Genomic DNA, 13290 nt, shown 5'->3' with positions numbered 1-13290 from the left:
CCCATATCCCCCCATAGACCCCCTTTATGACCCCTTATGAACCCCCATATCCCCCTATATCCCCCCTATATCCCCCCATATCCCCCCATAGACCCCCTTTATGACCACTTATGGACCCCCATATCCCCCCATATCCCCCCATAGACCCCCTTTATGACCCCTTATGAACCCCCATATCCCCCTATATCCCCCCATATCCCCCCATAGACCCCCTTTCTGACCCCATATCCCACCTTGAGGATGGGCACGTTCTCCTGCCCCCCTTTGAACACGGCTCTGTTGCACAGCCCGGCGATATGAGATAACGCCACCCACGTGGCCGAGCTCTTATCGAACGCGGTGCCTGGATCCAACACAGCGACACCCGGCGGACGGGAGGGGAATTGCAACAAACGGAGAGACACCATAGGGATACATTGAGACCCATAGAGACCCATAGGGATACATTGAGACCCATAGAGACCCATAGGGATACATTGAGACCCCATAGGGACCCCATAGGGACCCATAGAGATACATTGAGACCCATAGAGACCCCATAGAAATACATAGAGACCCCATAGAGACCCATAGAGATACATTGAGACCCATAGAGACCCATAGGGACCCCATAGAGACCCATAAAGACCTATAGAGACCCATAAAGACCTATAGAGACCCCATAGAGACCCCATAGGAACCCATAGGGACACACAGAGACCCCATATGTCCCCATATCCCCCCTATATCACCCCATTACCCCCCTATAACCCCCCATATCACCCCATAACCACCCCATATCACCCCACATCCCCCCCTATAGCCCCATAACCACCCCATATCAGCCCCATATCACCCCATTACACCCCTGTAGCCCCCCATATCACCCCATAACCACCCCATATCCCCCCCTATAGCCCCATATACCCCCCCATATCACCCCATATCCCCCCTCTATGACCCCATATCTCACCATATCACCCCATAACCCACCCCTATGACCCCATATCAGCCCCATATCCCCCCATATCACCCCATAACCACCTCATATCCCCCCTATATCACCCCATATCCCCCTTCTATCACCCCATGTCCCCCCCTCTGACCGCATATCCCCCCATATCACCCCATAACCACCCCATATAACCCCATGTCCCCCTACTATGGCCCCATATCACCCCATATCAGCCCCATATAGCCCTATATCCCCCCCATATCACCCCATATCCCCCCATAACCACCCCATATCCCCCTCCTATGGCCCCATATGACCCCATATCATCCCCATACCCCCCCCATATCACCCCATATCCCCCCTCTATGGCCCGATATCCCCCCATATCAGCCCCATATCCCCCCATATTCCCCCCTATGACCCCATATCCCCCCAGATCACCCCATAACCAACCCATATAACCCCATATCCCCCTCCTGTGGCCCCATATCCCCCCATATCCCCCCATATCAGCCCCATATCCCCCCATATCACCACCCTATGACCCCATATCCCCCCATATCACCCCATAACCACCCCATATCCCCCTCCTATGGCCCCATATCACCCCATATAACCCCATATCCCCCTCCTGTGGCCCCATATCCCCCCATATCACCCCATATCCCCCCCATATCACCCCATATCCCCCCCATATCACCCCATAACCACCCCGTATCACTCCATAACCACCCCGTATCCCCCCCTATGACCCCATATCACCCCATATCCCCCCCTATAGCCCCATATCCCCCTCCTATGGCCCCATATCCCCCCATATCACCCCATATCCCCCCCATATCACCCCATAACCACCCCGTATCACTCCATAACCACCCCGTATCCCCCTCCTATGGCCCCATATCCCCCCATATCCCCCCTATATCACCCCATATCACCCCATAACCAACCCATATAACCCCATATCCCCCCATATCCCCCCCATATCACCCCATAACCACCCCGTATCACTCCATAACCACCCCGTATCCCCCCCTATGACCCCATATAACCCCATATCCCCCCCTATAGCCCCATATCCCCCTCCTATGGCCCCATATCCCCCCATATCACCCCTTAACCCACCCCATAACCAACCTATATAACCCCATATCCCCCCATATCCCCCCATATCACCCCATAAGTACCGGACTGATCCTCGGTGGTATCAGCCTCGTGGATCTGGTTGTCGAACCACATATGGGCCACAGTCATCCTGTTCTGGGTCAGGGTCCCGGTCTTATCAGAGCAGATGGTGGATGTGGATCCCAAGGTCTCCACGGCCTCAAGGTTCTTCACCAGGCAGTTCTTCCTGGCCATACGTTTGGCCGTGAGTGTCAGGCACACCTGGGGGTCATTAGTTCATTCATTAACATCGGCGTTAATTAATTAATACGGTTCTAATTGGGGGGGGGGGGGGTGTTCATTGAATCGCGTGTATCTATCGCCACCTGGTGGCCAGATGTGGAACTGCAACCACAGTGTATCTCTATCGCCCCCTGGTGGCCAGATAAGGAACTGCAGCCACAGTGTATCTCTATCGCCACCTGGTGGCCAGATGTGGAACTGCAGCCACCGTGTATCTCTATCGCCCCCTGGTGGCCAGATAAGGAACTGCAGCCACCGTGTATCTTTATCGCCACCTGGTGGCCAGATATGGAACTGCAGGTACAGTGTATCTCTATCGCCCCCTGGTGGCCAGATATGGAACTGCAGCCACCGTGTATCTCTATCGCCCCCTGGAGCGAATGAACGTTGTAATTAACGGGTGAGTTAATTAAGGAGCGGTATAAGGGTTAATTAATGAGGGGTATAATGGGAGAGGGGGAGAATTAGACAGGGAAGGGATGGGATGGAGTGCTCCCCATTACTCCCCATTGCTCCCCATTGCTCCCTATTGCTCCCTATCGCCCCCTAGTGGCCATTCATGGAACTGCAGCCAAAAAGCTCCTCAATTAACATAATAGCTCATTAATTACCCTAATTACTATTAATTATCCTTACAGTGACAGTGGCCAGCAGCCCCTCGGGCACATTGGCCACAATGATCCCGATGAGGAAGATGACGGCTTCCAGTAATTAGTGGGGTCATTAATAAACCCAACCCATTGCTCCCTATTGCCCCTATTGCCCCCATTGATCCCTATTGCCCCCTATTGATCCATATTGCCCCTATTGCCCCCTGGTGTCCATTAAGGGAACTGCAGGCAGTGCTCCCTATTGCCCCTATTGCCCCTATTGCCCCCTATTGATCCCTATTGATTCCTATTGCTCCCCATTGCTCCCTATTGCCCCCTGGTGTCCATTAAGGGAACTGCAGGCAATGAATTCTATTGATCCCTATTGCTCCCTACTGCCCCCTGGTGGCCATTAAGGGAACTGCAGGCACTGCTCCCCATTGTTCCCTATTGCCCCTTATTGCTCCCTATTGCCCCCTTGTGGCCATACAAGGAACTGCATGCAACACCGCCCCCTAGTGGCCATTAAAGGAACTGCACCCTATTGATCCCTATTGCTCCCTATTGCCCCCTAGTGTTCAATCATGGAACTGCAAGCAAACTTAATAGCTCATTAACCTAATTATTAATTATCCTTACAGTGACAGTGGCCAGCAGCCCCTCGGGCACATTGGCCACAATGATCCCGATGAGGAAGATGACGGCCTCCAGTAATTAGTGGGGTCATTAATAAACCCAACCCAGTGCTCCCTATTGCCCCTATTGCCCCCCATTGATCCCTATTACTCCCTATTGCTTCCTACTGCCCCCTGGTGGCCATTAAGGGAACTGCAGGCACTGCTCCCCATTGCTCCCTATTGCTCCCTATTGATCCCTATTGCTCCCTATTACTTCCATTGCTCCCTACTGCCCCCTAGTGGCCATACATGGAACTGCAGCCAACACCGCCCCCTAGTGGCCATACAAGGAACTGCACTCAAACCAATACCGCCCCCTTGTGGCCATTCATGGAACTGCAAGCAAACTTAATAGCTCATTAATTAACCCCATAGCTCATTAATTATCCTTACGGTGACAGTGGCCAGCAGCCCCTCAGGCACATTGGCCACAATGATCCCGATGAGGAAGATGACGGCTTCCAGTAATTAGTGGGACCCTTAATGACCAGTGGGGTCATTAATAAACCTGGCCCATTGATCCCTATTGCTCCCTATTGCTCCCTATTGCTTCCTATTGCTTCCCATTGATCCCTATTGCTCCCTATTGCTTCCCATTGATCCCTATTGCTCCCTACTGCCACCTTGTGGCCATACATGGAACTGCAGGCAAACCAATACCGCCCCCTGGTGGCCATTAAAGGAACTGCAACCTATTGATCCCTATTGCTCCCTACTGCCCCCTTGTGGCCATTCATGGAACTACACTCAAACCTATACTGCCCCCTGGTGGCCATTTATGGAACTGCAAACTTAATAGCTCATTAATTAACCCCATAGCTCATTAATTATCCTTACGGTGACAGTGGCCAGCAGCCCTTCAGGTACATTAGCCACAATGATCCCGATGAGGAAGATGACGGCCTCAACTAATTAGTGGGGCCCTTAATGACCAGTGGGGTCATTAATAAACCCAACCCAGTGCTCCCTATGTCTTCCCATTGCTCCCTATTGATCCCTATTGCTCCCTATTACTCCCTATTGATCCCTATTGCCCCCTATTGATCCCCATTGCTCCCTATTGCCCCCTATTGATCCCTATTGCCCCCTATTGATCCCTATTGATTCCTATTGCTCCCCATTGCTCCCTATTGCCCCCTGGTGTCCATTAAGGGAACTGCAGGCAATGAATTCTATTGATCCCTATTGCTCCCTATCGCCCCCTGGTGTCCATTAAGGGAACTGCAGGCAATGAATTCTGTTGCCCCCTATCGCTCCCTATTGCTCCCTATCGCCCCCTAGTGGCCATACATGGAACTGCAGCCAACACCGCCCCCTAGTGGCCATTCAAGGAACTGCAGCCAAAAAGCTCCTCAATTAACCTAATTACTATTAATTATCCTTACAGTGACAGTGGCCAGCAGCCCTTCAGGTACATTAGCCACGATGATTCCAATGAGGAAGATGACGGCTTCCAGCCACGTGTAGCCCAGGATGAGGGAGAGGACGAAGAAGGAGATGCCGAGGAAGACGGCGACGCCGGTGATGAGTTGGATGAAGTGCTCGATCTCCACCGCGATCGGCGTCTTCCCGACCTCCAGCCCCGACGCCAACGTCGCGATTCGACCCATCACCGTGCGGTCACCGGTGGCGATCACCACCCCGCGGGCTGTGCCTGGAATGGGGGGATATATATGGGGGTGTTATGGGGGGATATGGGGGGATATGGGGGGATATGGGGGGGTATGGGGGGATATGGGGCTGTTATGGGGGGATATAGGGGGATATGGGGGGATATGGGGGGATATAGGGCTGTTATGGGGGGATATGGGGGCATATCACCACCCCGCGGGCTGTGCCTGGAATGGGGGGAGATATATGGGGTGTTATGGGGGGATATGGGGGGATATGGGGGGGATATGGGGGGGTATGGGGGGATATGGGGGGATATAGGGTTATATGGGGGGATATGGGGGGATATGGGGGGTTATGGGGGGATATGGGGGGATATAGGGGGATATGGGGGCATATGGGGGGTATATGGGGGGATATGGGGGGATATGGAGGTCCATAAGGGGTCATAAAGTGTCATAAGGGTGGATATAGGGGGGATATGGGGGGTATATGGGGGGATATGGGGGGATATAGGGGGGATATGGGGTCCTAAGAGGGTTATATGGGGGAACATGGGGTGGTTATGGGGGTATATGGGGGTATATAGGGGGATATGGGGGGATATGGGGGGATATGAGGCAGATATGGGGGGATATAGGGGGGTATGGGGGGTATATGGGGGGACATGGGGGGATATGGGGGGATATGGCGGGATATGGGGCAGATATGAGGGGATATGGGGGGTATATGGGGGGATATGGGGGGATATGGGGGATATGGGGGTGTTATGGGGGGGATATGGGGGGATATGGGGGGTATATGGGGTCCTAAGAGGGTTATATGGGGGGCTATGGGGAGATATGGGGGGATATGGGGGGATATGAGGCAGATATGGGGGGAAATGGGGGGGTATGGGGGGTATATGGGGGGATATGGGGGGATATGGGGGAGATATGGGGGGTTATGGGGGATATGGGGGGATATGGGGGGATATGGGGGGATATGGGGGGATATGGGGGGATATGGGGGGATATAGCCCCACAGCAGACCCCAGCCCCACAACCATCCCCCGCCCCACATCTCCCTGCCCCACATCTGACCCTCGACGCAGTTGGTGGAGAAGAAGGTGATGTTCCGTGTCTCCAGGGGGTTGTCGTGGGTGCAGTCGGGGGAGCGGGTCTGGGGCTCGGATTCACCCGTCAGGGACGAGTTGTCCACCTATGGGGCACAATGGGGTGATATGGGGAGATATGGGGTGTCTATGGGGAGATATGGGGTGTCTATGGGGAGATATGGGGTGTCTATGGGGCTCTATGAGGCTCTATTGGGCTCTATGGGGCTCTATGGGGTGTCTATGGGGTGTCTATGGGGCTCTATGGGGTGTCTATGGGGCTCTATGGGGCTCTATGGGGTGTCTATGGGGCTCTATGGGGCTCTATGGGGTGTCTATGGGGTGTCTATGGGGCTCTATGGGGTGTCTATGGGGCTCTATGGGGTGTCTATGGGGCTCTATGGGGCTCTATGGGGTGTCTATTGGGCTCTATGGGGCTCTATGGGGTGTCTATGGGGTGTCTATGGGGCTCTATGGGGCTCTATGGGGCTCTATGGGGTGTCTATGGGGCTCTATGGGGTGTCTATGGGGAGATATGGGGAGATATGGGGTGTCTATGGGGAGATATGGGGAGATATGAGGTGTCTATGGGGCTCCATGGGGATCTATGGGGTGTCTATGGGGCTCTATGGGGTGTCTATGGGGCTCTATGGGGCTCTATAGGGTGTCTATGGGGCTCTATGGGGCACAATGGGGTGATATGGGGCTCTATGGGGTGTCTATGGGGAGATATGGGGCTCTATGGGGTGTCTATGGGGCTCTATGGGGAGATATGGGGTGTCTATGGGGAGATATGGGGTGTCTATGGGGCTCTATGGGGCTCTATAGGGTGTCTATGGGGAGATATGGGGCTCTATGGGGTGTCTATGGGGCTCTATGGGGCTCTATGGTCTCTATAGGGTCGCTATGGGGCTCTATGGGGCTCCATGGGGCTCTATGGGGTGTCTATGGGGTGCTGTGGGTCTCTATGGGGCTCTATAGGGTCGCTATGGGTCTCTATAGGGTCGCTATGGGGCGCTATGGGGCTCTATAGGCTCGCTATGGGGTGTGTATGAGGCTCTATGGGGTGTCTATGGGTCTCTCTGGTCTCTATAGGGTCGCTATGGGGCGCTATGGGGCTCTATAGGGTCGCTATGGGGCGCTATGGGTCGCTATGGGGCGCTATGGGTCTCTATAGGGTCGCTATGGGGTGTCTATGGGGCTCTATGGGGTCGCTATGGGTCTCTCTGGTCTCTATAGGGTCGCTATGGGGCTCTATGGGGTCGCTATGGGGCGCTATGGGGCTCTATAGGGTCGCTATGGGGCGCTATGGGGCTCTATAGGGTCGCTATGGGGCGCTATGGGGCTCTATAGGGTCGCTATGGGGCTCTATGGGGCTCTATAGGGTCTCTATGGGGCACAATGGGGCTCTATGGGTCGCTATGGGGCGCTATGGGGCTCTATAGGGTCGCTATGGGTCGCTATGGGGCGCTATGGGGCTCTATGGTGCGCTATGGGGCGCTATGGGGCTCTATAGGGTCGCTATGGGTCGCTATGGGGCGCTATGGGGCTCTATAGGGTCTCCATAGGGTCTCTATGGGGCGCTATGGGGCGCTATGGGGCACTATGGGGCTCTATAGGGTCTCTATGGGTCTCTATGGGGCTCTATGGGCCTCTATGGGGCTCTATAGGGTCTCTATGGGGCGCTATGGGGCTCTATGGGTCTCTATGGGTCTCTATGGGTCTCTATGGGGCTCTATGGGTCTCTATGGGTCTCTATGGGGCTCTATGGGGCGCTATGGGTCTCTATGGGGCGCTATGGGGCGCTATGGGGCGCTATGGGGCTCCGTACCTTACATCCATGGGCAGAAATGATGCGCAGATCGGCCGGGACTCGGTCCCCCCCCTTGACTTCCACCAGGTCCCCGACCACAACCTCCTCCGCATTCAGCTGCATCTTCTCCCCCTCGCGGATCACCAGGGCTTGCTGTGGGGAGAACGCTATGGGGCTGCCCCACAACCTGCCCCATAACCAGCCCCATAACCAGCCCCATGGCTGCCCCACAACCTGCCCCACAACCTGCCCCATGGCTGCCCCATAACCAGCCCCACAACCAGCCCCATAACCAGCCCCATGGCTGCCCCACAACCTGCCCCATGGCTGCCCCATAACCAGCCCCATAACCAGCCCCATGGCTGCCCCACAACCTGCCCCACAACCAGCCCCATGGCTGCCCCACAACCTGCCCCACAACCAGCCCCATAACCAGCCCCATGGCTGCCCCACATATTGCCCCATAACCAGCCCCACAGCTGCCCCACAACCTGTCCCATGGCTGCCCCATAACCAGCCCCATAACCAGCCCCATAACCAGCCCCATAACCAGCCCCAAGGCTGCCCCATAACCAGCCCCATAACCAGCCCCACAACCTGCCCCATGGCTGCCCCATAACCTGCCCCATAACCAGCCCCATGGCTGCCCCACAACCAGACCCACAACCAGCCCCATGGCTGCCCCACAACCTGCCCCATGGCTGCCCCATAACCAGCCCCATAACCAGCCCCATGGCTGCCCCACAACCAGCCCCATAACCAGCCCCATGGCTGCCCCATAACCAGCCCCATAACCAGCCCCACAACCAGCCCCATGGCTGCCCCACATATTGCCCCATAACCAGCCCCATGGCTGCCCCATAACCAGCCCCATAACCAGCCCCATAACCAGCCCCATGGCTGCCCCACAACCAGCCCCACAACCAGCCCCATAACCAGCCCCATAACCAGCCCCACATCCTGCCCCACATCCTGCCCCACATCCTGCCCCACATCCATCCCCATATCACCCCACATCCTGCCCCACATCCTGCCCCATATCACCCCACATCCTGCCCCACATCCCACCCCACATCCTGCCCCATATCACCCCACATCCTGCCCCACATCCTGCCCCACATCCTGCCCCATATCACCCCACATCCTGCCCCACATCCCGCCCCACATCCCGCCCCACACGTCCCCACCTGCGGCACCATGTTCTTGAAGGACTCCATGATCTTGGAGCTCTTGGCCTCCTGGTAGTAGGAGAAGCAGCCGGTGATGATGACGACGGCGGCCAGGACGATGCCCAGGTAAAGCTGTGGGGCACAATGTGTGGGGCAGCCCCATAGAAGGGAATGAGACCCATTGACCCCATATTGGAGCCCCATTGACCCCATATTGGAGCCCCATTAACCCCATAGAAGGGGATGAGACCCATTAACCCCATAACTTGAGCCCCTTTAACCCCATATTGGAGCCCAGGTAAAGCTGTGGGGCACAATGTGTGGGGCAGCCCCATAGAAGGGAATGAGACCCATTGACCCCATATTGGAGCCCCATTAACCCCATAACCAGAGACCCATTAACTCCATAACTTGAGCCCCATTGACCCCATATTGGAGCCCCATTAACCCCATATTGGAGCCCAAGTAAAGCTGTGGGGCACAATGTGTGGGGCAGGAGATGTGGGGCAGCCCCATAGAAGGGAATGAGACCCATTGACCACATATTGGAGCCCCATTAACCCCATAGAAGGGGATGAGACCCATTAACCCCATAACTGGAGCCCCATTAACCCCATATTGGAGCCCAGGTAAAGCTGTGGGGCACAATGTGTGGGGCACAATGTGTGGGGCAGCCCCATAGAAGGGAATGAGACCCATTGACCCCATATTGGAGCCCCATTGACCCCATATTGGAGCCCCATTAACCCCATAGAAGGGGATGAGACCCATTGACCCCATATTGGAGCCCCATTGACCCCATATTGGAGCCCCATTGACCTCATATTGGAGCCCCATTAACCCCATATTGGAGCCCAGGTAAAGCTGTGGGGCACAATGTGTGGGGCAGCCCCATAGAATGGGATGGGACCCATTAACCCCATATTGGAGCCCCATTGACCCCATATTGGAGCCCCATTAACCCCATATTGGAGCCTAGGTAAAGCTGTGGGGCACAATGTGTGGGGCAGCCCCATAGAAGGGAATGAGACCCATTGACCCCATATTGGAGCCCCATTGACCCCATATTGGAGCCCCATTAACCCCATATTGGAGCCCAAGTAAAGCTGTGGGGCACAATGTGTGGGGCACAACAATGTGTGGGGCAGGAGATGTGGGGCAGCCCCATAGAAGGGGATGAGACCCATTGACCCCATATTGGAGCCCCATTGACCCCATATTGGGGCCCCATTGACCCCATAAGTGGAGCCCAGGTAAAGCTGTGGGGCACAACACAAGACCCATAAGTAGAAACATCTGCCCCATATCCCCGCCCCATAGCCACCCCCCTGCCCCATAGCCCCATATCCTGCCCCATAGCCCCATATCCCTGCCCCATAGCCCCATATCCTGCCCCATAGCCCCATATCCCTGCCCCATAGCCCCATATCCCATACGTTATCATTGGAGGGCTCGTCCTCGGTGCCGGCCTGGATCCCATAAGCCAGGAAGCAGAGAATGGCCCCATATCCCAGCCCCATAGCCCCATATCCTGCCCCATAGCCTGCCCCATAGCCCAGCCCCATAGCCACCCCCCTGCCCCATAACCCAGCCCCATATCCCAGCCCCATAGCCACCCCCCTGCCCCATATCCCAGCCCCATAGCCACCCCCCTGCCCCATAGCCCCATATCCTGCCCCATAGCCCCATATCCTGCCCCACATCCCATACGTTATCATTGGAGGGCTCGTCCTCGGTGCCGGCCTGGATCCCATAAGCCAGGAAGCAGAGAATGGCCCCATATCCCAGCTCCATAGCCCCATATCCTGCCCCATAGCCCCATATCCTGCCCCATAGCCCCATATCCTGCCCCATATCCCGCCCCATAGCCCCATATCCTGCCCCATAGCCCCATATCCCAGCCCCATAGCCCCATATCCTGCCCCATAGCCCCATATCCTGCCCCATAGCCCCATATCCTGCCCCATATCCTGCCCCATAACCACCCCACATCCCATACGTTATCATTGGAGGGCTCGTCCTCGGTGCCGGCCTGGATCCCATAAGCCAGGAAGCAGAGAATGGCCCCATATCCCAGCCCCATAGCCCCATATCCCGCCCCATATCCTGCCCCATAGCCCCATATCCAGCCCCATAGCCCCATATCCCAGCCCCATAGCCCCATATCCTGCCCCATAGCCCCATATCCCAGCCCCATATCCTGCCCCATATCCTGCCCCACATCCCATACGTTATCATTGGAGGGCTCGTCCTCGGTGCTGGCCTGGATCCCATAAGCCAGGAAGCAGAGAATGGCCCCATATCCCAGCCCCATAGCCCCATATCCCGCCCCATATCCTGCCCCATAGCCCCATATCCTGCCCCATAGCCCCATATCCCAGCCCCATAGCCCCATATCCTGCCTCATAGCCCCATATCCTGCCCCATAGCCCCATATCCCGCCCCATATCCTGCCCCATAGCCCCATATCGTGCCCCATAGCCCCATATCCTGCCCCTATAGCCTCATATCCCAGCCCCATAGCCCCATATCCTGCCCCATATCCTGCCCCATAGCCCCATATCCCAGCCCCATAGCCCCATATCCTGCCCCATAGCCACCCCCCTGCCCCATATCCCAGCCCCATAGCCCCATATCCTGCCCCATAGCCCAGCCCCATAGCCACCCCCCTGCCCCATAACCCAGCCCCATATCCCAGCCCCATAGCCACCCCCTGCCCCATAGCCCCATATCCTGCCCCATAGCCCCATATCCTGCCCCATAGCCCCATAGCCGCCCCATATCCCCATATCCCAGCCCCATAGCCCCATATCCTGCCCCATAGCCCCATATCCTGCCCCATATCCTGCCCCATAGCCACCCCCCTGCCCCATAGCCCCATATCCCTGCCCCATAGCCCCATATCCTGCCCCATAGCCACCCCCCTGCCCCATAGCCCCATATCCTGCCCCATAGCCCCATATCCTGCCCCATAGCCCCATATCCTGCCCCACATCCCATACATTATCATTGGAGGGCTCGTCCTCGGTGCCGGCCTGGATCCCATAAGCCAGGAAGCAGAGAATGGCCCCACATCCCAGCCCCATAGCCCCATAACCTGCCCCATAGCCCCATATCCCAGCCCCATAGCCCCATATCCTGCCCCATAGCCCCATATCCTGCCCCATAGCCCCATATCCTGCCCCATATCCCAGCCCCATAGCCCCATATCCTGCCTCATAGCCACCCCCCTGCCCCATATCCCAGCCCCATAGCCCCATATCCTGCCTCATAGCCACCCCCCTGCCCCATATCCCAGCCTCATAGCCACCCCCCTGCCCCATAGCCCCATATCCTGCCCCATATCTCAGCCCCATAGCCCCATATCCCAGCCCCATAGCCACCCCCCTGCCCCATATCCTGCCCCATAGCCCCATATCCAGCCCCATAGCCCCATATCCCAGCCCCATAGCCCCATATCCTGCCCCATAGCCAACCCCCTGCCCCATAGCCACCCCCCTGCCCCATATCCCAGCCCCATAGCCACCCCCCTGCCCCATAGCCCCATATCCTGCCCCATAGCCGCCCCATATCCCATACGTTATCATTGGAGGGCTCATCCTCGGTGCCGGCCTGGATCCCATAAGCCAGGAAGCAGAGAATGGCCCCGATCCACAATAAGATGGAGAAACCCCCAAAAAGCTGCCGGCAAAACTTCACCCACTCGGGGGTCGTGGGGGGGGGGGTCAAAGCGTTGGGGCCGTCACGGGCCAGGATCTCCTGGGCCTTGCTGTGGGTCAGGCCCTATGGGGGGAGACACATAGGGATACATAGGAATACATAGAAACCCCATAGAAACCCCATAGGGACCCATAGGGACACATAGGGACCCATAGAGACCCCAGGATCTCCTGGGCCTTGCTGTGGGTCAGGCCCTATGGGGGGAGATACATAGGGATACATTGAGACCCATAGAGATACATTGAGACCCCATAGAGATACATTGAGACCCATAGA

At 56.6% G+C, this 13290-nt stretch overlaps 1 protein-coding gene across 11 annotated transcripts in view; it reads right to left on the bottom strand.

Annotated features, from left to right (window-relative positions):
- The window catches only part of ATP1A3 (ATPase Na+/K+ transporting subunit alpha 3), a 60182-nt gene that overhangs the window by 34568 nt on the left and 12324 nt on the right, over nucleotides 1-13290 (bottom strand). For 6 of the 11 annotated variants that reach the window (XM_085534758.1, XM_085534757.1, XM_085534764.1 and 3 more), the window contains exons 4-10: nucleotides 12874-13077; nucleotides 9313-9426; nucleotides 8144-8278; nucleotides 6302-6419; nucleotides 4994-5262; nucleotides 2122-2320; nucleotides 234-343 (exon numbers count right to left, since the gene is read on the bottom strand). In XM_085534758.1, the coding sequence (XP_085390884.1) occupies nucleotides 234-343; nucleotides 2122-2320; nucleotides 4994-5262; nucleotides 6302-6419; nucleotides 8144-8278; nucleotides 9313-9426; nucleotides 12874-13077 (1149 nt within the window). Of the gene's footprint in view, nucleotides 1-233; nucleotides 344-2121; nucleotides 2321-2977; nucleotides 3070-3570; nucleotides 3637-4001; nucleotides 4089-4445; nucleotides 4512-4993; nucleotides 5263-6301; nucleotides 6420-8143; nucleotides 8279-9312; nucleotides 9427-12873; nucleotides 13078-13290 lie in introns of those variants that run through there. The other 5 variants (XM_085534760.1, XM_085534765.1, XM_085534761.1 and 2 more) reach the window with 4 other exon arrangements.

Source organism: Coturnix japonica, unplaced genomic scaffold (genome assembly GCF_054131305.1).
Source record: "Coturnix japonica strain WE unplaced genomic scaffold, WE-NBRP24 Scf098, whole genome shotgun sequence".
Taxonomy (NCBI): Eukaryota; Metazoa; Chordata; class Aves; order Galliformes; family Phasianidae; genus Coturnix; species Coturnix japonica.
Note: the sequence above shows the minus strand (reverse complement) of the source record. Positions and strands in the feature narration are given on the sequence as shown.